General features: G+C 39.6%; 2 protein-coding genes across 2 annotated transcripts in view; both read right to left on the bottom strand.

The window, feature by feature from the left end:
• Positions 1-10,107, bottom strand: part of LOC122328461 — a 106,904-nt gene extending 96,797 nt beyond the window's left edge. The window contains exons 1-4 of the mRNA XM_043224159.1: positions 9,959-10,107; positions 9,537-9,848; positions 8,797-9,402; positions 7,925-8,632 (exon numbers count right to left, since the gene is read on the bottom strand). Of these exons, the coding sequence (XP_043080094.1) occupies positions 8,397-8,632; positions 8,797-9,402; positions 9,537-9,848; positions 9,959-10,094 (1,290 nt within the window). The 5' untranslated portion in view covers positions 10,095-10,107 and the 3' untranslated portion in view covers positions 7,925-8,396. The remainder of the gene's footprint in view (positions 1-7,924; positions 8,633-8,796; positions 9,403-9,536; positions 9,849-9,958) is intronic.
• Positions 10,108-14,495: 4,388 nt separating this feature from the next.
• LOC122329133 overlaps positions 14,496-25,044 on the bottom strand; it is a 37,318-nt gene continuing 26,769 nt past the window's right edge. The window contains 1 exon segment of the mRNA XM_043225339.1: positions 14,496-14,639. Within this exon segment, the coding sequence (XP_043081274.1) occupies positions 14,496-14,639 (144 nt within the window).

Below are 25,044 nucleotides of genomic sequence, written 5' to 3'. Positions count from 1 at the left end.
ACATAGTTACAATTTTATCTCTGATGGTATCAATCTTAGAAGAAAAGAAATTCATGAACTCATTGCAGCTATACTCTTGGGGAATATTAGCACCTGTTGATGCTTTATTTTTTGTTAATTTAGTCACTGTACTGAATAAATACCGGGGGTTGTGTTTGTTTTCTTCTAAAAGGGATGAAAAATAATCAGATCTTGCTATTTTTAATGCTTTTCTGTATGACAGCATACTCTCCCGCCAGGCAATACGAAATACTTCTAATTTGGTTTTTCTCCACCTGCGCTCCATTTTCCGGGCTGCTCTCTTTAGGGTGCGTGTGTTGTCATTATACCATGGAGTCAGATTGTTTTCTTTTATCTTTTTTAAGTGCAAAGGAGCAACTGTATCTAAAGTGCTAGAAAAAAGAGAGTGCATAGTTTCTGTTACATCATCAAGTTTTTGCATCGTATTGGATGAACTAAGGAATTGAGATAAGTCAGGAAGGTTATTTAGAAAGCTTTCTTTTGTGGTGGAAGTGATGGTTATAATGGATTTAAAGACATTAGGCTTTATTTTCAAGCATTCATACTGTCCCTGAAGGTTGCAGTGAATACAACAGAGCAATATAATAGCATGTAATACAATATTTATTGTATAATCCAGTGGTTTTCAATCCTGTTCTTTGGGATCCACTGCTCTGCTCATTTTGCATGTCTATCTTCTCTGACAGCTATCTTTTCTGGATCCCCAGGAATAAGTTTGAAAACCACTGGTATAGTTGAATCAATTTTGGTTAGAAACATTCAAACCATTTTTGTAATGGTTAAAGCAAAGGTACATTAAAGGCTTTTTATCTTTTATATTATTTTAACACTTTGTGTCAATTACCTGTGTCAACATGGTAGACAAGTTCTATATTGCTATATCTATACTAATAATCCAGTATAAATTCAGCATTGCATTAGGCTCTGTTTAAAGATTTAAAAGGGACAGTTCACACAAATTAAGATATGTTTGATGAAACCAGAGAGCTTTCTAATCCTGAATGGGCATCAATGCAACTGAAATGTTCCCTGAAAGCATTGACAGAAACAGCAGTTTACATCTGTGTGATTTAATTTGATCTATAAATTAAATATAATTAAAGAAATTAAACAGATTAAAGTTTAATTGATTTAAAGAGAAAAATATAAATGCAACGTAAATAGCTAGCAAATATTAAATATAATATTTAATAAAGATATATATGCATATATATTTAAATGTAATTAAATATGGATCTATTAATCTGCATTTGCATGGATTTTCATAGAACTTCGGGTTGAAGTTTAAAGTCACAGTTAGTTCAGAACATCTAAGGAAGCCAAAAAATGCTAAAATGAACATAGCATCGAGCGGGCAGTGTAAATTGAATGAGATTAATCTCCTATTGAATGAGATTAATCAAGAGAGTAATGAGTTGCCTAGTGTCTGTATGATGGGAAGGGCTGCTTAAATGGACTTTGATAAAAAAAAAAGAGAAGTATGGGCATTGGTGATTTGAGTTGAGGCTGAACCGTATATGAGTTTATGGAAAAATTGGATTCCGCTAGATATTCATTGATGGAGCTGACTTGGAGTTTTTTTGTGATATTAAGGTAAGAAATTAATTAAGTGATAGACAACAGGGAGAAGGCAAGTTATAGGTGGAAAGGAATGCTTTAAAGTAGCAAAATTGCCATATTCTGGGTGAAATGGCTTGGAGAATCAAATCAAGTGAAGCTTCGAAGAGAGGTCTTAGGAGATGATTCAGAGGTATATTAGTTCTGGATAAGGAGGTGCTGGGGTTGGCAGGGGTTCTGCATCTAGGGCCAGCATGCTGAATTTCTGAGAGGATCTAGGTCCTGATACTGTTTGAGATGGGGAGGATCCAGAGCGAGGTGTTCGGTGGCATAGGTAGGGGCGTGGCTGTGGATAAGGCATAGGATTTAAGGTGGGTAAGGGGGTGCTGGAAGGAAAAAAGGTCATTTGAACCGATTGCAAAGGCAGGCTTGCACTTTGAATGGCTACGGGGACAAGACTGGAGGAAAAGTATGGAAAACAAAGGGGGTTGTTCATCAGTGGAGGCGGCCTCATGCTTTGGCCAGCTCGGAGGTAGGCAAAAGCTAGGCAGAAGACAGAAGTGGGATAGGGGTGCCATAGCCTGTGCCATTAGTGAAGGTGGCCTTGCAGTATGGTCGGCTCTGGTGGCAGGCAAATCTGTGGGGAGGTGGGGAGGAATGCTCGGCCTGCGCCGGAGCATTATATTGAGGCAATGCTGGCTGGTGTTTGGGAGATCGGGAGCTGCTTGTGGCTAAATCTGGAAGTCGGCCGGGCTTCCTGAAGGCATTCTGCTGCAGCCTGAAGATCAAAGGCATGACCCTGGAACTGTAGTAGTCGCCTCGGGGCATTGATAGCGAGCATCCCGGCTTGACTTTTCCCTGGCCTTAGCCGGGAGTGGGATTTAGGTATGTCGTTCCTGTTTGTAGCGAAGCGTATAGGGCTAGCGGGAGATGGCCATAGCCACATTTGTGAATGCCTGGTGCAGGACACTGTCCATTTCTCCTTGGCTGGAGTGAAGGAGAGAGGCATAGGAGGATGGTTGTGGAGAATGTGATCCTCTGCACCTAGGAGAAGGAGCGGTGGTGGTGCTGAAAGACCTATGGCCTTGGGTTGCAGTTGTGGGATCAGCTGGACGTTGGCCTCTTGAACACCAGCTAGAGACACTGCGTTAACGTAGTTGTTATCTTCTGGATATAAAAACACACCAATGCTGAATCGAGAGATACCAAGGCAGGACATTCTAGATAATTTATAGCAGATTTCTATTGGACTGGAAAACAATATAATCACTAATGACATACTGGCTGCGTAAATTATTTGTGCATGCTTTTCCCAAAATTTGTTTATAAAACAGTTCTGGGATCTTTGTATTGACCAGCGCAATGTACGGTAGAAGACAACTGGCTCTAAGAAGCACTGTTCACAACATCAGGCAATGTGTCTGTGATTCATTTCCATTGATCGATTTGTGCACTCTTTTTCAGGGTTGAAGAAACTCCCAGATGAGAATGTAATCATTTTCCTCCTCAAACCAATCTACACTGTAAGGGCTTAATGGAGATAAGTTTCATTACCAGATTTATAGCCACTTCTGCAAACACTGGCCTGTAACATCCATTCTAGAGAGAGGAGTTCAGCAAAAGGTTGGCTGACTAAGGGCATGTTTGATTTTTCAGGACGTATCAAGAGTGATTTTACCTGCTTCCCATCTTTGATATATAGAGTACTAGATTTATCATTTGCATTTGGATTCCTGGATAAGCGATCAGACATACAGCATGTGCATAAATACACAGACTTGACCCAAGGCAATCCAGTAAAGTTAACCTTTAATTGATCTCGTTGAGCAAAGTATTTCCCAGTACCATTTAAAGGGTTGCTTTGGCAGCGACGTCTAAGAAGTGAGGTAAGCCGGTTGACAGCAACGTCATTTGTGCACACGTTCAACAAGGGAAACAAAGAACAGGAGAATAGAGGACGCTGTGATCGGAGCTATGTTTTGTTGTGTCTCACGGGTTTCACAATAATGGACATGAGGACTATGAATCTCTACATCAACTGGCAGTGCTACATGTCACTGAGCAATATACAACAACAACAATAACTAACAGTAGCAGATCTACTCCTCCAATACCAAATACAGTAATATTGTCCTAACCTTTACCATGCTAAAATCTTGGAGAGTTGTTCTAATAAAAATGAGGGATATTGTGAAGTGAGTGTTCCTGGAAGAAAACTCAGGACAGCAATTGACATGTTTAAGGGAGTTCAGAAGCAGTGCTTCCTGATAGAGAGAATAACTCACTGTTAGATAACATTATTAGGTGGTTTTGTCTGTTGCTCTCTGCTCTATTATTTCAGGTTATTAGTGGTTCCGTTCATTCCTCGCCACAGCTGATTGTAGAATACAGTATACAGTTAAACCTTAAACATAATAAACAAATAAAAAACAGACATTTATACTTACCATAATCAGACTCGTTCATTCTGTTGATGACCCACTACCCAAACAATAAAACATACATATACTTATTTTATAATACTCACAGCTACCAATAACAGACACATTTGACAAGGTTTACATTCCTCCCACAGAGTTCTGCAGATTTTTCTAAAAGAAAACATGCTGATGAAGCCAAAAAAAAGCCTGCAAATTCCATCAGAGATAAATAATCAGAATAATAAATAATTTGATTGACTCACGCATTTGATATGTGCTGAAATAAGGAAAGTGTACAGCCTCCATGTACTGTATACTTACATAGCCTGTCAGCGAGCACAAATTGAGGAATAAAGTAATGATTCCAGGAACATATATCTTACACGGGTAAAGGCTGGTGGAATCCTACACCACAGCATGAAAAAAAAAATTACATAAATGAACATTACAAATAAAAAAATAAAAACTATGATAAAACACCAGTGCAATACTAGTGTTTGATTTTATTGCTAACTTACCCATACTTCTCTACCATATCAGCCACAAGGATGTTTACCAGCTTCTTACCGGCTTTATCACCGTCTAAAAGTCTGAAGGACACCTTAGATGTTCTCACAAGCTCTTCAAAAATATCAGCATCAACATCAACTCCTGCAAAGTCTTTAGGATCACATTGGCTCCATGCGGCAAGTTGAGCTTTGTTGAAGCTTAGAGGTAGAAAGTACCATTCGATTTCATGTTCAAACTTAAATTTTCCAATGCAACAGATTTTGAGAGATTTTAACATTACTATAAGGTAAAAAAATTAAAACACCACTTTAGTGCGATCACAATTTTATTTGGGATTAAGTCCATTTATAATATACTGAATATCTGATTTAAAAAGAAAGTTACGGATATTATGATTATTATGGCTTTTTTATATGAGTAATAATAGTTAACTTCAACGTAAATAACACTAAGAATAAAGTTACTCTAAAAGTGAAAAATGTACCTTCCTTAATGAATTCACAGAAGTCAAAATCGCCATTTTTCACTGGTATTCGGATCCAGTTTGGGTTCCCTTTAGACTCCACTTGAACCAGCATTTCTTCAGAATGAAACACTCTCACAGGATAATCCCAGTCAGTCGGTGTGCTTTTTTAACAAGCTAACACAAAAATGCCTATAGTATCTAGATGAGACCAAAACTAAAACACACACCACTACAGCTAACGTTAACTCATAAAAATAAACATTAAAAAGCCAGGTCTGCAGCACCCCTCGAAATAAACCTACTTTTGTTAATCTAACGTTAGCACTATGCAGCGCATTTATACGTTGTTCCACAGACTATATTTAACAAAACGCCAAGCATTTCTAGCGACTAGCTGAAATGTTTTATAAAGCTGGTCAATGTGTAAGATGGCGCCCACGCTTCACGATTTAGGGTTTTGTATGAACTCACTATTTATTAAAATGCTCCTTCATTTAGGAAATCCACGGACACGTAATTAGAGACCTAGTTTAGACCGCATCCACAATTTGAATGAACCTTACTGAGGTAACGTTATTAGTACAACGTGGTCCCGATTTATCTTAAAGTCACAAATTGATCAAATGTGACTTACACGACATATACTCCTGTGCATGTGTATAAAAATAACACTTATTTTAGCTATACCATGTGAGAACCTGTTTTATCTGCTTTTTCTTCGTCTTCAAGTGAAATAAAATGGCGGACATAGTAAGTGGAGGTGTGGCTTTTTTGTTTTTACACCTCTTTGGATTAAATTTCACACTGACACCGTCTTAAAAATAACAGCAGTGTAATTTTATCACCATGTAGTGTTTAAACTATGTCAACACTGTTCATTTCTCCCAGCCTGGCATAGGCTGTTTTTTCAGTAGGTCCAGAAAATTTTACACAAGTGATTTTTTTTTTGTAGAGGTTTTATTGAATAAAATGTAACTCTACCTATTTAATAACTTGAATATATTAAGATCAGTTTGAGGAGCTGACAGGAACGGTCTTTGTGAAGTCTACATTAGTATTCCTGTTTTGTGCGCTAAATTTATAATATTCTCCATCTTCATTTTCTCTGGTTTGTGCACACTTTTTTACAGTATAAAATTTGCTCCTTGGTTTCGTGTGTTAATTTCTTAGAAATTTGTTTTTCATTTCGTCCATTAAGTTTGCTCTTTTTTAAACTAAGCTTGCTGCTCCGGAGACTCTCTGGTGAATGGCTTGTGCAGTTTCGGTCATCCGCTTCTTGTACTTTCAGAAGAGGGATTCCTGTCATCATCTGCCTTCCCTCCTAAGTCACTCTGCCTGACTCTGAGCTACTCCTGACATTTGTCCTTGCTGAAACCATTTATGCTGTAGGATCTCCTCAATAGTCGCTCTCTTAGTTGGGTCAACAGTCAGGCAGCGACTTATCAAATTCTGCAATTCTGTACAAGTTTTTCATTGGTTAGTCATGTGTGTTCTTTCATGTCCATGACATGCTAACGTTGTCAAGTATGGAAATATGTAGCATGTATTAAACTTTGTGTGTTTAACAATCTTAATGTCACTGTGTTATTGGTAGTTGATTATTCTCTCACCTGTGGATACTCTAACGTTAAAACTCAGACTGCCATGCATCATGTCTTCAGGACTGCTAAAGGGTCGACATTTGCACATCATTGCGTACATCATTACACCCAGAGACCAGACGGTTGTTGGCTCTGCCTTGTATCTTAAGTCGTTGTAGTATTCAGGCGGGCAGACTCCTCCTGTTCATGAAAGCAAGGCATATTCAGGTTACAAAATCTATTTGCAAACAAATGTCACCAGAAACTTGACCAAATGTCCATTTGTTTTCATTAAATCACTACTCAGAAGTTTGACTTCTCATTAGGCCTCAGTAGTAACGCCAACTTACCTATAAAATCACCCAAGTAGCCTGTACTTTTGACGAGGTCACTGCAGCCAAAGTCTATTAGTTGGACTCGGTTAGTCGTCGTGTTGATCAGAAAGTTATTCAACTTAATGTCCCGGTGAAAGACACCTCGGTCAAGACAGTGCTTGGCCCCGAGCACCGCTTGATACATCAGGCTACGTGTCTGTAATTCGTTCGCCCAATGCATGTTGTTAACCACAAATTTGAGCAAGTCCTTGCAGGGTTCCGGATGTTCCAGGATGAGGATGAACCGATCCTCCTCTTCAAACCATTCCAGCATGTACACAATGTAGGGGCTTAATGGAGCCTGTTTCAGCAGCAGGTTTGCAGCCACTTCTGCAAACAGTGGCTTTGAACAGCCAGGCTAACATTAGAGAAAAGAGTAATTAAGAGTTCAATATAAAATTTCACTTCTGTTTGCAATGTAATTTGTATGTAGTTGGTATTTAATTATGTACATTATGTCAACTTACTAGTTCAATATAACGGTCTCTTTCACACTTGAGGATGATTTTGATGGCAACCTGCAAAAAAATAAATGCAATCAATGAATAAATAAATGAAATTATTTATAAAAGTCTACACAGTGCCAAAGCCTCCTTGTCCAAGCTCATCTCCCACTTCATAAATCTCATCAAATGGTACAAAAACATACAAAGAGAGCATGTTAATATATGAGATTTAGTCTGACATGAAATCCTGTGGCAGTGCTTGAATAAATACACACATGCAATTCACATCAGATACATGGAAACTAAATATGCTCAATGTTTGAAACTAATGCTACGCCCAAAATTGAACACAAAGCAAGTTCAAATTCAAATGTAGTACCTACTCAGTATGAGATTTTGAGTTCACCATAAGTCAACATGTAACAGAAGGATTTATTCAATTGCTTTTAGGCAATACTACTTTGTCAACAGTTATCATTTACGTTTGGAATACCGTATGAGGAATTATACATACATGTATACGCACACAGTCAAGTGGAAATAAACTCACCAGGAGTTGGACGGCTGAAACAGGCTGCTCGGGTTTGATCCTTGATTTGATCCTTGTATGCTTGCAAGCAGCTGGAAATTCTGGGGGTACTGGCTCAAGAGCTGACGGGCCTGGAAGAAGATCAGCTGAATCCTGCAGACACGTTGGTACGAAACCAGGCGGTTCTTGACCAGGATCAGGCAAACCAGACAGACGATCTTCTGGAGGATCAGTCAGATCTCGTAGAGCCATGGTTTCATGGTGTCACGTTTGCGCTTTCGCACAAGCGACTCGAAATAAGCTTAAACGGATTTAATCCAAAACGGGCAAAAACAAAGATACAAAGGGCAGGCAGAACAGACAGGCAGGCAAAAACAAGGTAGGGACATCGCAGATCGGACAACGTGAACTCAAAACACATAGGACTAAATACACAAGGAAATTAACTACACTAACGAGACACGGCTGCAGACAATAATACAATTAACACAAACTAAAGGCAGGGCACACAGAGCACATGACATGAGACAACAATAACTAAAAGAGTCAGGAGACGTGACACATGGACAGATGGACCCGACTGAGGATCAGCTGAATCGGAGTCGGGCTGTGCAAAAAGAGGAGCCCGTTTGTTGCGCTTTTTCTTTTTTGTTGCACATTTTACAGCCCGCCAGAATCTTTTGAAGAGTGTGCGAATGCGTTTCTTCTTCTTTGTGTTTGTTTGATTTTCTAAAAAAACAGAAATGGAAGAGTTAGGAATTATCACCAGATATTACAAGTCACATTTGAGGCTAGACACAAAGAATAAGCATTCCATCATACTTTAGATGTTAGATAAATAAACACTCAAAAGTGTGAAAAACAGGACAGAATTGAAATGACAGTAAACCTACCTTCAGCTGGCTCGGGATCAGCTGGATTTTCATCACAGTCTATCGGTGTGATGCTGGACAGACATGGCAGAGGATCAGGTTGATCCTGTAGAGTTATTGGCTCTAGACCGGACGGGCCTGGCTGTGGATCAGCTGAATTCTGCAGACATGTTGGCACAAAACCAGGCAGTTCTTGACCAGGATCAGACGAACCAGACAAACGATCTTCTGGAGGATCAGTCAGATCTTGTAGAGCCATGGTTTCGAAGTCAGATGGATCCGACTGATGATCAGCCGAATCCTGCCGACACGTTGGCACAAAACCAGGCGGTTCTTGACCAGGATCAGACGAACAAGACAGATGATCTTCTGGAGGATCTGTCAGATCTTGTAGAGCCATGGTTTCATGGACAGAGGGATCTGACCGATGATCAGCTGAATGCTGCAGAGCCATCGGTTCAAGAATGTTTGGATCCGACTGAGGATCAGCTGAATCGGAGTCGGGTTGTGCACAAAGAGGAGCCACTTTGTTGTGCTTTTTCCGTGTTGATGCACATTTTACAGCCCGCCACAATCTTTTGAAGAGTGTGAGAATGCGTTTCTTCTTCTTTGTGTTTGTTTGATTTTCTAAAAAAACAGAAATGGAAGAGTTAAGAATTATCACCAGATATTACAAGGCACATTCGAACATACTTGTAGGTATTAGATAAACACTCAAAAGTGGGAAAAACAGGACAGAATTGAATTGACAGTAGACCTACCTTCAGCTGGCTTGGGATCAGCTGGATTTTCATCACAGTCTATCGGTGTGATGCTGGACAGACATGGCAGAGGATCAGGTTGATCCTGTAGAGTTATTGGCTCTAGGCCGGACGGGCCTGGCTGTGGATCAGCTGGATGACAGTGTGCTGCTGGTTCGAGATCAGAAGGACCACACTGAAGATCAGCTGAATCTGTGTCCGTCACAAGCTGAGGAGGGGCTGTTTTGTTGCCTCGACGAGTGCTTTTCACAGCAAGCCATGTCTTCTTGAAGAATGCACAAAGGCTTTTCTTCTTGTGTTTAGCTGGTTTTTCTTAAAAAAAGAGAAGAAAAAAGTCATACACACATTTAATATATTAAAAAAGGAATTGTTGCAACAAAACTATTTCAGAGAAAGGAATTTTTCACAAGCTTGTTGTTCACCTGCTGGGCTGTTCTCCATAGCTGCTGCTGCAGGAGAAGCCTCTGGATTTGCTCCTGAAGGGTCAGTGATGTTTTTTTCTCCAGCTCTTATTGTATTATCTACTAATATTGAACTCTTTTTAGACTTGAGCTCCATTGATTACAGACAGAAACACTAGTGCTGTAATGAAGTGAGTTTTTGTTTGTTGAGTGTTTGTTCACGTGATAATCTTTCTGCTCTGATTCTCACTCAATTGATCACACTAGATTAGATTAAATGTGAGGCGACGATGAATTTATACTGTGGAATGCTTCACTGTGACGTCACGGATTTCACGTGACCTCACGTGTACTCTGCACGTGCAGCGCAAGGGGCCTCGCATAAACCGCATTATTTGAAAAGAGTAGGCTATTTTATATATTTTAAAAAACAAATGTTCACATAAAAAGCAGAACGCAATATATAATCGCAATTTAATGCTAGACTCAATAACACAAAAATCCCGAAATCGGAAATAATTAAAGCTGCAGTTCGTGACTTTTTGCGCTCTAGCGGTTAATAAACAGAGCTTCTTGCGGAAGAACACTGCAGCCGGAACTACTTTTATGGGTACGTCTACGGAGAATCACGCAGGTATGGGGCTACTCCGCAGCGGTACTTACCCGAACTAGTCCGAATATAAACACTTATTAAAACACTATTGGTGTACTCGCTTAGTAATTTTGTATATCCTGAACATAAAAACGTCTCAGACTGCAGCTTTAATTAAACTCTGTAACTCGACGGAATGTATAAATTTCACCCGTTTTCTAAAGACACTTTAAAACTAACGCTTGTTTACACAGACAGCTCTGCTCACACGAGTTAATAAAAAGCCCGCGTGGTTTCATTCATCCCGAGAGTGTGTTTTAACAATTAATTGAAACGACGGACAAACACAATGGCTTAGGTTTGATTTCGACATCCAAAGGGGAAAATAGTAGCTTTCAAACAAGCTTTCTGCATGTCTTAATCGAATAGCTAACGGTTCATGAATACAAATTTGTATTTAACATTAGGATTTTTGTCTATCAAATAACAATTCTGTAATGTTGTTAACGCTAACTATAAGAAGAAAGTTTAACAAAGACTTAACTTCATTTTCTCTGTCAATCAACAAAATCACGTCAGCGTCGCCGCACTGCTGTTGCTATAGTAACGAATTCAGTTTTATCGTGCGTCTGATTGAAAGAGCAGGAGGCTACAATGTGATACTACACAACAGTAGTATTAGTTAGTACTCTGGAGATGATGATCTGGTGGGTGGTGCTTCAGAGGGAGGTGGCTGTGGTGAATGCCTGACATGGACAGAGTGGCAGATAGAATCCTTTTTTGATTTGATGTCAGTGACGAATCACTCAGCAAGAGAAAAAGCAGTGGGTCCTTTTGGATCAGAGTCTGCAAAAGATCTGACAAAAAGTCCTGTACCCAGGACCAGAGCAAAGAAATTTGTGAACAGTCCCAGAACATATGCTTGCGTATATACAGTACCTTGCGTGAATTATTACATAGATATTACAGAAGGGCTCAGACTTTCTTTTCATTTCGTATAATCAACATACGCCTTATAAATGAACCTTTGTGAGCTGGTTTTTAGAAGTGCTGAAACAGTTTCCCCAGACATTGTCCCAATCAATTATGGCATCAAGTTCTCTCTCCCAGAAATTCTCAACTGGAATGTTTGAATACTGTCGTACCACAGGTGATTAATATATTATAGTCACAGTACCTCTAGAAGCCATTCTAGAATCTATCCAATTTATCATAGGATGAGAAAATATATTATTCTACCAGGGCACTCTGTAAGCTTTCAGTGCAGATCTTATTGTTTAAAGGAGAATGTATGTATTTTGAAGTGTTTTGGCTCTGTACACTTAAGATGTTCTGGGTTTTTTTTAAATATAATTTAGTAATAAATGAATATCTCCACATGTGTGTGTTTTATCACTATAGCATTCTAAGAAGGATTCTTATTTCCATCAGTTTCTAATAATTCATAATTCATACAATTTAAACAATAGTAAATGATTGCTGTTTCAGGTGCACTGATTTTCCCAGTCTTCCTTCCTTTTACAGATGGAAGCAAGAAAATAGCTGCCACTTCACCGTCCCATCCTAGTAGAATACAGTATACAGTTAAACCTTAAACATAATAAACAAATAAAAAACAGACATTTATACTTACCATAATCAGACTCGTTCATTCTGTTGATGACCCACTACCCAAACAATAAAACATACATATACTTATTTTATAATACTCACAGCTACCAACACTGTAAAAAAAACCCCGTAAAAATACAGTAAAAATGTTTTTAACTGAAGGAATTTTCCGTATGTTTAGTTTACAGGTGTTTTTCCGTAATTTTTAATGGCGCATTGCATTGTGGGTGCAAGATCCTTGCGGATTACTTTATGCAGTTTCCGAAAAAGGATTAGTTTAACGCTTCTGAGGTAAAATGTAAGTTTAGGATTTAGTTTTTGTTCTTTACAATCTTTAGTAATGCCAATGTTGTATTTAGGTGCTATCTCTTATTAGTTTGTTGAGACCCGTTGAGTGTAATTTAACGTTACTGTTTTGCATGTTCTCACACAACGACACAATTATTTGATTCCAGTTTCGATTTGATTGGTATTTGTGAATATATGTGACTGTGCCCTTATATTTCAGTGTTTTATTCAGACTAATTTATTGTGGGTGCAAGAAATTTCTGTCACGAATCGCGTGCGGGAGAAGCAAACATCATCAACACACGGATTACTTCATCCGGAGAAGGATTAACGACCCTGAGGTAAAATATTAAGAAGACTTGCTTTTTCAACAACATATTGCCTGTTTTTGCTCTATTTCGCCAACAAAAAACATTACAAACCCAGCCACAGCACTGTTTTCCTTCCTAAATGAATCCACATTTTAAATGAATCGGTTCAGTCATTATGACTCGCTTATTAACGGTGACTTACTGCCACCTACAGACGGATTAATTTTTTATTTTATATCAAAACATGTATGCATAAAATTAGGCCTTTATAAATATGCAGATTTAAGTATGTAAAAGCTGATTGAGCACTGAATATATTGCTTCAGAATAAATTTACACCACCAAAAATCTAGGTGATGCTAAATCCTAAACCTTGTCTGCGTGTTAATCTGTCTGTTTTATTAATTTCTTCACTTGTGAAGTTAAACTAGTATTCATTTCTTCCAGAATAAATCCTGGTAAAAGACTGAGATGAAGGGAACAAAACATCAAAAGACCGTCGAAATTCCTGAAAAAAGCTGCAACCCTGTTTGTTATTTCTGATTTTGTTTTTTGTTTTTTTTCCTTTTGCTTTGGAGCTCAACTTTTGGACAGTGCAGCACTATTATTGCACACACAAATACTGTTTAAAAATAAACAAACAAAAACTTTAGCAGGCATTTTCTGCACATTGTTCAATGAATTAGTACCATGATTTTGTATTCAAGGTTTTGGTGCTTGTATGCATGTAGGTGTGTTTATTTAGCTGCAGCTTTGTTTTTATTCCTGACTTTGTGTTTTTCTTTTAATTAAGTTGACTTGGTTTCTTTTATTTTACTAATGGAGCTAATTATTTTGACAGTGCATCACTAATATTGTACACAATGCTATTTAAAACAGGACATTATTTTAATGTTGCTTTTATGTATGCATGTTATTAGTTGGTGTTTTTGAAAATTATTTTGCAGTATTACAGTTTTGTGCTTGTATTTTCATATGTAATACAAAAGCTATTGCATACATTTACCTGTAGTAAAAAATAAATGTTTGGTTTGTGTACACATCTTTCATTTATTGGACCATGTTTATTATAAATTGTTTGTTTTTAGTATAAATAAAATTAGATATCTTAGCATAACTAGTGATTATATATAGAGCAATACAGATTTTAAGAGGTAAAACATTTTTAGTTAATGCTACAAAAGAAACAGTATGCCAAAGTTTCATAATTTGCTATATAACCATTAACGGAAGTAGTTAAATGGTACGGAGAATGCACTGTAAATTTACGGAATTTTCCGTTTTTGAATTGAAGGAAACGTCCGTAATTTTACCACAAGATGACCTGGTAATTTTCTGCCAACAATTTCTCCTTTTTTTCACAGATTTTTTTTTTTACGGATTCCAGGAACATATCTTACACGGATAAAGGCTGGTGGAATCCTACACCACAGCATGAAAAATAAATTACATGAATGAACATTACAAATAAAAAATAAAAAGTATGATAAAACACCAGTGCAATATTACACTGTAAAAAAAAAAATCCGTAAAAAAACGGAGAATTTGCTGGCAGAAAATTACCAGGTCATTTTGCGGTAAAAATCCTCGACGACCGACCAATGCGGAGCCGGAGAGACGATGGAGCCTGGTGGAGCTGGTGGACTGACGGAGCACGGTGGAGAGGAGGGAGCTAGGAGCCTAAAGGAAGCCGACTGGTCTACAAGCCGAGGTGGAGTCCAGGACCTGGAGGCGGGACGATGAAGCGAGGGATCCTTCATCCGCGGCGGCGATAGAGACTGGCGCTCCAGATGGTGGGCAGAGGATGAGTGCAGGGGCTGCTGGGATCCATCGACGACGTGTGGCAAGGGTCGGAGGATGGGATAACTTGAGGCGGCGCCCAAGGCGCGGGCACTGGGGGCTGCGCCCGGCAGGCGGCCATCAACCCACATCCTCACTTCCTGTTGACCATAACTTTTCTGGCAGGTTGGCTAGCATCTTTTAGTCTTTTTACCATGGGGCCTAAGGCCTTGGCTCCATGGTGTTTACTGATCATTAAGGAGATGTGTGGAATAGAGACAGTTTTCATTTCAAACCAGTCACATTGTTCCTCACTTAACCTTACTTCCACAGCTACCCCTTCCTTTCCAATGTCGATGACTGAGCCTTTCAGGTTGGTATGTTTTTGATCTACATATTGGCTAAACTCTGTTGCATAAACCTCATCATCACTTTTGTCATAGTATAGAGTACAGTGTAATGGGTCAGAAACTGGCAGGAAGTGTCTCAACAGGTCTGGTCTCTGGTTTATCAGCTGCCTAAAGTTGGTTTGTTCTGGATGCAGCACTCTGACCCAATAAATGTCCACCCCCACTCTTCCTGCTGTAGTTAATACCCATTGACCAGCTGCAGGTACTAGACCACCCTTAATGGAGCAGTTTTGTGTTTTTCCATTTGGAAAAGTTAAAATGATGCCCTCTGGGCTACACAGAATTTTCACCCCCAATTTTACTAACAGGTCTCGTCCAAGGAGAGCAGAGGGCACACTGGCAGAGCATAGGAAAGGGTGCATGACCTTTTGACCTGCTACTTCTACAGGCAGAGGTTTGTATATTGACCAGGCTACAATTTCCCCAGAGAACCCTTTGACTTCCTGTACTTCACAAGAGAGTGCGTCCTTTCTCAACCATTCCAGCCTGATGGTAGAGAAGGAGGCCCCAGTGTCCACTAAGGCCTGTACTTGGCTGTCTGTTGACCAGTACAGTTAGGTAGGGCTCAGCCTCAGCCCCCTTATTGGTTCTCTGTGGGTCTTGTCAATAATCCGCCTGGTCTGCCTGGCCCCAGACTGGGCTTTGTCTGGGCACCTGTTGGTTGGTAGACCACGGGACATTTCTGGGGACACCTCTTCCCCGAGGCCCTCCTCTAACAGGAGCCCGTCCCCGTGCAGGAGGTTGTCCCCCTCTATTCAGTGGGCAGTCTCTTTTCCAGTGATCACCTGCTCCGCACAGATAACACCCCTGCTCTCTCCCTGGTCTCCCATAATTCCCCCTATAATTTTGGTTTTGCCACCCATGTCCAGAAGGTGGCCAGTCTGGCAGCGGGTCATATGGATAATCACGTGGGCCCTGAGGCTGATAGTTTGCTGCCCCTTGTGTCACTTCCTGTCCCTTCATCCCCTGATTCATTACAGGCATTTGCAGAGCTCCCTCTCTAGGCTTCTTTTTATTCTTTTCTTTTTCTTTTTATCCCTTTCTTGTTTTTCCATGGCGCTGTCTACATAGTAAATGAAATACCTGGCCCATGTCTCTCCACTACCCCCACACATTTCTGGACTGTTTTCTACTTGTTGTTTTGCTTTTTCAGGAACTCCCTTCACTACTGCCTGCCTGTAAAACTCTTTACAGATGTCACTGCAATCTGGTGTGGGGCCTTGATGAACAGACACGAACCATAAAAGGGGGAATCGCTCTAGAACCAGGTCGTAAAATCGCGCATCCTCCGCAACCCCGGACCATAAAGGCAATCAAGATGGTCAGCCGAGCGATGCAGAGCGCCGCAAAGTCTGCCAGGTGTTCGCAAGGGACTGTCGCTGCAGTGAGCTCGACCAATCCGAGCGTACCCACGTCAAGATTGGGATGATTGAAATGCAACATCTGGTCAACAGCACAATAACCCGTTCTGCGCACTGATCTGGGACCCGTTCTACCGAGCCACCAAGTCAAAAGGTGATAAGACTCCCACGGTGAATCAACGTGGTCAGGACAGCCTCACACTTTCAACCCCCCCCAAGGAGGCTTGCTCTGTCCCAGGACACATTCCTCAAAAGCGCGCCTTTTCCCTTTCGCTACAACAAAGGAACTGCCAGGACACACGTCAAACTATTAAACGAACAATCTAAATGCCTTCCTGTCAAACAGATATAGGTTCATTTGTAAATAACTGTTTAATAAATGTTTTGGGATGTATGTAGAAACCGCTGGGTAATCTTCAAATAATCCGCTAACAGATAGCGCTCCATAAGCGCTAGATAATGCATGTTTGGTGTCAAGTTGAAGCTGATGATGTTTCCAATATCGTGGTGATTGAATAGGTGTGTTTGTTAAAATGCACAACAGTGTATCCTATTTATAAACCTTCGATAAGAAACAGAAATGCAGAATGTCAGTTCTAACTGGGATAAAGTATGCACGAAACCAGAGTCGCAGGCGTGGACACGCCCCTTCGACCTCGGGATTGGACAACTGCCCAGGGCACGGCCCAAAACTTGCACCTCAAAACACAGGAACAGCGAGCTCTCAACGAGCTTGTACGAGAGTTTCGGAACCACCAGGAGTCGCAGGGGAATTCGGGTCGCTGCAGGAATTGCCACGGAAACGGAGAAACTTCGGAACTTGGAGAAGTTAGAAGACTCTTAACAAGAACGACCCGATACCCTCGACTCCGGTCCGCTCCGTTACATCACTCCACGGACACTCACTGCCCTTTCCATAACCAACCCGGTTCATCCAAAGCGAACCACCAAGCTAGAGAGACTTCATTCAAACGGCCCGGGAAAGCCCGACCACGTCATCCCATGGACGAGCCTGCCCAATCAGCAAGCCAGGATTCCCCCAGACCAGCCGAGTGGTAAAACTACCTTTTCATCTCTTTACTGAATCGGCGCAGACACATATAAGCGAAGCTAAACCCTAACTTTGCTTTGTTGGTGCTCTTAGTGCGATCTCAGAACTAGCTAACAGACTTTGGACAGACAATTATCCATCTTCCCTTCCAACCCGTGAATGTGTGTATGAATGTATATGTATGTGTGTGTATGTTTAGTCTTCTCAGTGTAGTCGTGTCAATTAGTAGGTACTGTTTAATAAATTTTGTTTCATTATTACGAATTCTCGTTTGTGTGTTATGTGACCGGAATGTCAAACTCATGCCCAGATCCGTTGTTACCTGCTCGAGGTAAAGCGAAGATCAGATAAACGAGTAAAGTCCAATTGATTTATTTTGCTGATCACAGAGTAAATTCATATTGGTAACATACATTTAAATTGCCCTAAAACGCTGGACGTATTAGGTGATTTAAAGGTGTATTTGAATTACATACTAACGTGAATCTTTTAAGATTCAATTCCCCAAACTTGAATTAAGAGCGAATTCAAGTGATAATTCACAATTATCATAATCAATAAAAGGTATAACCCTACACTGGGTGCTGCCCTGTCCTTTCTTCCCATTCAGCTTCTGTCCTATGCAGATATGCTGATGCAGATTCTTCTGCTCCTATCTTAAATTTGATAGATTGATAAGTCATTTTTGGTGTTGGATAGAGGTTTGTAAGAGCCCTGCTTATTTGGGTAATTACTTTGGACAGTGGTTTCTCATTGGCCATGTCTTCTACTCTAGCTTCATCCTCTAGAGTAGTCATCTGGGTTCTGGTAAGCAGATGTCCCATTAGGGCCCTAAAGTCCCCAATTGCTAGTTCATTACCATGGGTTAATGTGGTGAGTTTAATGTGGTATTTAACCATCTCATTCCTCCCTTAGTTAGATCTGGCAATTTCTGCAGTACTGCATTCATGTCTGCATTTCCCCATGGTCTATACTCTGGATTCTGGTGTCCTCCTGTCCTGTACAGTGGATACTGGGTTGGGTATGTTGTTCTAACCCCCATGTCTTTCTTTAAATTTAAGGCTTGTAATAAGGTGGTTCTTGAGGCACCTCCTTCTCCTTTGTGGGGGCTGGTAGCTGTACCAGCCCTGGGTGGGGCCTGTGCCGCCTGTTTAGAACCCCAGTCTATGTCCAGCTCATATCCAGTGATTGTTACACTATCCTTTTCTTCACCCTGACCTTTAGCTAGGCTCAGCCCTTTCATTGAATCTTCCCTACATTCTTCTCTGATTTCCCTTTCCCTTCTTTCGAGTTCTGTCCTCAGCATTCTGACATTTTCCTCCTCATGTATACTTTCTCCATACAGACTACCTACTCTGCTTCCACATGCTGCCTCCTCCTTATGCACACCCGTCAGTCTCTTCCTTTCTCCAGTCAGCTGCCCTACGCGTCTCTCTAATTCCTCTACTTCCTGAGTTCTCTGAAGTATTTCTCTGTCTAACTACTGTTAATGATTGAACTCATGGGTTGTTTTGTCAGTTCTTCATTTATTAGCTCTCTTACTCTTTTTTTTCTTCTTCTAACCTAGGCTCCTCCCTTGGTTCTACCTCAACTGTTCCTCCTGTCAGGACAAACCTTCCATTTTTATTTGCCTGTTTGGTTGTCGTGGACTCTTGCCCTGTCACAACATGCATCACAGGCAGCATTAAAGGAGCGGAAAGGGCTTTTCTGCATGGGGGGGGGGTTCCACCCATTAATACACTCTAATTGCTTCCATGCCTTTTCTAATTCTCTTGTCACCCTTGGTTTTTCTTTAAAAATGAGCATCTGAACCAAGTAGAGTCAGCTCTAGGATTGAAGCACTCATATGGAGCAGTCTACCATCCTCAAAGCCAAGGTAAAGTTGAACGACTGAACCAGACCCTAAAAAACTAAATTGCCAAAATCTATACAAGCACTTCTCTGAATTGGGTAGAAGCATCACCAATAGCCTTAATGTCTGTGAGATGTTCAAAAAACAGAACCACTGGATTTACTCCTTTTGAATTATCCACTGGATGCCAATTTCCTGGCCCCTGGGCCCCAATGCCTGGGGATGGGTACACTGATACACCTAAGGCCTACCAACAAAAAGTAAGAGCTGTTATTAACACATTTTCCCCACAGAAGTTTTGGCCTGAAATAGAGCAACAGGAATTGGACACGAAAAGAGGACCTGACGAGCAGTGGGTGAGGCTGAAACAAATGAAACGAAAATGGTCTGCCCCCAGGTGGTCAGAAAATAACTGTGCGAACCTCGCACTGCGTACAGTTGGCTGGAAAAGGTAACACATGGTTTCACCTTTCTGCTTGCTGTTTCTGTTCTGCCCCTAGCAGGCCTCTGACAACAGTTCGAGCTGACCTTCGAGAAGGTCAGAGAGAGGGAGAAGAGACGGGAGACGGGGAAACAGCAACAGGCCAACCCGAGAAGGGAGACAAACAACAAGACACTGAGGAAATCAGCCTCCAACTACCACAACTGAAACATAAGAATTTTAAAGTATTATTAAGGCAAGGGGATTTACTAGAAATCCCAGAACACATTCCTAAAACACATTGTATTGGAGCAGACTACGGGTTAGGGGCTGGGGTAGCAAAACAAATCAGAGAAAAATACGGTGTGGAACAATTGAACAAAACCATATCGGAGCCAGGAGACTGTGTGAAGACAATACACGGGGAAAAAGTTATATACCATTTGGTAACTAAGTGGTGGAGCAGGGACCTGCCCACCTATGAAAACTTAGAAAAGAGTCTAAAAGCACTAAAATAAAAGTGTCAGGAAGACCAAGTGCCGGTATTAGCTGCCCCAAAAATAGGTTGTGGACTCGACCAATTGGAATTTAACAAGGTAAGGCAGATTTTAGAGAAGGTATTTTGCAACAGTGACGTTCAGATAAAAAATTCTGGGGCTAAATCATGAGGGATAATATTAACAAGGTGGTCATATGTTGGAGGGTGGGAATTGTTGTAATAATAATAACGTTGATACTGTGGAATGGAACAAGAGAGGGAGGGACTCAAGGCAGACACAAAAGAAATGTCATAGGGGGTTGGGGAGGAGCAAAACTAACTCTGGTAAGGGATATAAATATTGTGTGAAATGTAGTGTGATCATACAGGACTGCCCTGCATGCCTTTAATGCTGTTGTTCTGTATCCTGAGCTCAGTCTCAATTATTCGGACTTTATTAAACTAATTAAGATAGTAAATTTAAAAGTAAATCTCATCATTGACAGACCTGAGCCTGGGAGGGAAACAACGAAGATTTTCCCAACAGGATCCAATTGCAGGCTTTTATTAAACGAAGGCATGGTCAAAGCAGGCAGGCGTCAATCGGGGCAAACAGAAGTATCAGAGGCAAGGCAATAACAAAATCCAAAAACAGGCAAAGGTCAGGTCAGGCAGCAAACAATCAGAACAACAGAAGACAGGCAGGGTCAAAACCAAGGAATCTAAGACTAAGGAAACTCGGGAAACAACAATCTAACAATAATACAGGCGAACAATGCAACCTGCAGGTGAGGGGCCTGCTACAACATTTATAGTGTTCTAACAGTAGCAGCAGTAGCAGCAGAGTAGCAGAAGTAGCAGCAGAGGGAGTGATCGCAGATCACCCAGAGGTAAGAGCTCCCTCTGCTGGCTTGGTGACATAAACATTAAATGTAATCAATAGCTTTTGTGTTACATATGACATGCACCAAACTGCAATACAATAATTTTAAAAACACCAACATTCAAATAACATTCCTACAAGCAAGTAAGCAACATTAAAACAGTGTGTGTACAATATTAGTGTGGTACCTTCAAAAGTTAAGCTCTAAAAAAAAACAAAAAAACACAACAACAGGAAAACAAACACAGGACTGCAGATCGTCACATGCACGCATACACACACACAAAACAAAAGTTAACTGCAGAAAGAACAATGTGTATCATCATTGCAGAAAATGCTTGCGTTGTAACAGCACTTGTGTGTTGAATATTACTGTAGTACTGCCAAAAGTTAAGCTCCATAAGTAAAAACCAAGCAAAAAAAGCAAAACCAACTAAAAAAATGTAAAAAAATTGTGCAGGTTTTTTTAAAAAAAATCTCATGCACAAATTACTTGTATACGCGTTTTCTTTCCTTCTTTGAACAGCAAAAGACAATAGTGCATGTATGCAGTATTACCGCTGCACTGTCAAAAACTTTTACATTGTAATAGTTGAACCAGTCAAAACCACTGTTAAATAAATGGAATAAAAACAGGCTTGTAGGTTTTTAAAATGAGTAAAATTCATATACCAAAAGTATAGAACACTATTAAAAAGTACTTTTACTACTTTTTAAGATTAAATGACAGAATTTTTCCCTTTATCTCAGCAAAACTCTGAAAGAAATTAATACTCATTTAACTTTGCAGGTAAAGAAATGAATGACATAAGTAAAACGCAGACAAGGTTTAGAATTGAGTAAAAAATGTTTTGCCCAATTAAGTTCAATTGGATAAAGTACACATCAAAATTATTCTAATATTACATTCAGGTGTAAACAACAAACATTTAGTCCAGTTCTAATTTTGTAGTACAAATCTTTTCGTTTGATACAACCCTATAGAATCTTAATTAACCTAATGTAAGACATTTTACATAAAAACGATGCATACATTTAAAGTATATAAAGTACATAAATCTGCATATTTTTTATTTCAATTTACAAAGGCCTAATTTTACAACGCATACATGCGATACTAAAAACATTGTAATCTGACATTTAAAATGATTTAAATAAAAGGTACTGTAAATGTGAAATAGGTAGTAGGTGGCAGTAAGTCTCCTTTAATAAGCGATTCATAGTGATTGAAGTGATTAAACGGCTGATTCATTCAGAACAGAAAAACAGTGCTGTGGCTGGGTTTGGAATTTTTGTTGTCGAAAGAGCAAAAACAGTGCACTAGACTTCATGCTCTCTGTAGGTGTTTTGAATGCTTTTTGCATTGTGAGGACATAAAAAAAAAGAGTTTTGTTCTTCTCTTGAAAATGTATATTGAAGAATGTGTGTAACCAAACAGTTGCATGCAAAGGAAAGACACTTTCAAATATCAAAACACACCATTAAAATATCTTTTGCAGTACTGGATTGGAACAACATGAATGACAAACATCTAACTTTTGGTGAAACATGACAATGTTTGAGCACGGATTAAATGGTCAATTGCCATGCTTAATGATTAAGATTTAACCCTGGAGCAAGATTTAATATCTTTCACAATACAACAGCATACGCTATAACAGGGGGCCGGAGCTCACTGATCCAACCAATCAAGTCCTTCAGGCCTATTTGAAAACAACATGGCATGTATGCTGAAGCAGGGTTGGAATAAAACTCTGCAGGGCGCTGCAGCCCTCCAGGTGCTAAGTTTGTTACCCTTTCTCTATTCTCAACATTGCATGCATGGCTTACCTCTGAATAAATTCGAGAGAAAGTGCCATCTCTTTCGGGTATTTGATATTCAAAACATAAAACAAAGAGAATGTGTAGCTTAGGGCCACAATGGGAGAGAGGATGTGGTCGTTGATAATTTCCTGATCCACAGAAATCTTAAATCGTCCATCACCTTAAACAAATAGCAAACAGATATTTAAAATAAAAAATATAAAAGGCTACTTAAACTAAGTTTGACTTTTTTCTTTGTTTGTTTTAAGTCATCTGTATGTAATTTAACCTTTAAAATCCACATTTAACAAATGAAATTAAGGATTTATTTGTTGTCAATAGCAAACAAATAATAATATACAAAATACAAACCCATGACCAGAATACAGGGGGTGCTCGGGATTCCCTGTCCAGCTGCAATCAAGTCCTGTCATTGGTAGGGGAGGAAAACTCTATGAATGTCATGAACCATTTTCAATGTTTCCCTTTCACATACTTATGATAAATGACTAGTAACCTAAATAATATTTTACCCAAAATGTTTATCCATTTATTAATTTTGTTGTCTGTGTTTTTTCACTTTTGAAAAGATTACTCTCTGACTTGTGCATATATATATATATATATATATATATATATATATATATATATATATATATATATATATATATATATATATATAGTACAATAAGCATAATGGCTATAACCTAAATTTTCATTACATCAAATGTGTCCAGCTACTCAGTCAGACCAGTCAATAAACTAATGTGAAGATAGTGTTGTTGATAGTACAGACTTTTGTACCAGTCAGTACAGAAAATGAGCGCAGTTGAGCCAATTCTTAAACACTCTTGATTGGCCATCATATACATGCGTTTAACAGATATGACTGTGATTGGCCACAATGACCATTGCTTCATGTTCTTCACTGATCTCTCTCAGATCTGTATTTGAAAGTGTGCAGCAATATATTAGGGATCAACAAACAACTTCTATCAATTTACATTCAACCGTTTCCATGTGCTTCTGTGTGAGTGCTCAGTGATGATCGTTGTGACCATAGTCATAAATGTTACAGAGAGGCATGGAAAACAATTAACCATTGCTAATGGTTGTCTGTTACATTACAGTACATAAAATTTCACGGCTCCCTAATGTGAATTTACAAACAGTACCCAATAATATAACTGACAAAGTAGGCTCTCTCGTTTGTACTTTTAACAACAGCATGGGGAGATGGTAAATACATTTATTAATACAGAACATAATAGATTATCTGTGGTTTCTAAACATTAAATAACAGTTAAAACAAACAAAACTTACTTCATTTTGACAGTAAAGATGTTCAGGGTTTTCCTTTGGCAACACCAGAGATCAGCTGGACTGGATCGCAGTGTTCAATCTTCATCCCTTTTGAATTAAGGAAGTCTTTCAGGGTTTTTCCTTTTTTGGATAATTCCTCGGCCAGCTTCATTTGCACCGGAAAGCCAAGGAGGGTACATGTGTGATCAAACAGGTGATCAGCTTCGAAAAGGAAAGGCCACTCTTCCAGTAATGCATTTACAGTGCTTCCTTTGTTGATGGTTGCACGTTGGATGCTATATGTTTCACCCATCAATTTTTGAACGCAGGACTCCTGAAGATCATGGGTTATGAAGGCCCTTTAATCGATCTTGTTTAGATTTTGGTTCATCTGGACCCTCAATAGCAGGCTGCCATTCCATACATCCATAGCGATCTGAATGTGTGAACTTTCTGCTCACTGCATCTTCATCCTCTGATGGGTGCTTTAATCTGAAGGATAAGGGTCTCTGAATATTTTCAACTCGGTTTTCTAGCTGTATAAGGAGAGCATCATATCCTGTTCCAACAACTTTTGTTCCACTGAGCTCTCTGTCTTGAAAAGAACAGGGATATTTATCTACAATCTGCTTTGCAACGCATCGCAGCTTTGCTCTTCCTTTGTTTGGAAGTTACACTCAAGGTCTTTGGGTTTCTAGAGACCCCAGGCAACAAAATTTTATTTTTTTATTTAGTAAAATAATAATAATAATAAAAAAAAAAAAAATAAAAACACTGTCTATAAACTCCACATGCACTATGCAGCTTTTTACATAATTACATTTATAAAAAGACCCATGTTTTACATTTTATTCATGAGGATTTTTGGAAAATGCAGCTTTAAAAGTAAAAAATAACTAGATGGTTGAAAAGCTCTACTATTTACTATTTGACCAACCAGTTTTTTTTGTTCAATCTGCATATTA

Source organism: Puntigrus tetrazona, chromosome 23 (assembly GCF_018831695.1).
Source record: "Puntigrus tetrazona isolate hp1 chromosome 23, ASM1883169v1, whole genome shotgun sequence".
In the NCBI taxonomy this organism is placed as follows: domain Eukaryota; kingdom Metazoa; phylum Chordata; class Actinopteri; order Cypriniformes; family Cyprinidae; genus Puntigrus; species Puntigrus tetrazona.
This window is presented reverse-complemented; position numbering and strand designations above follow the sequence as displayed.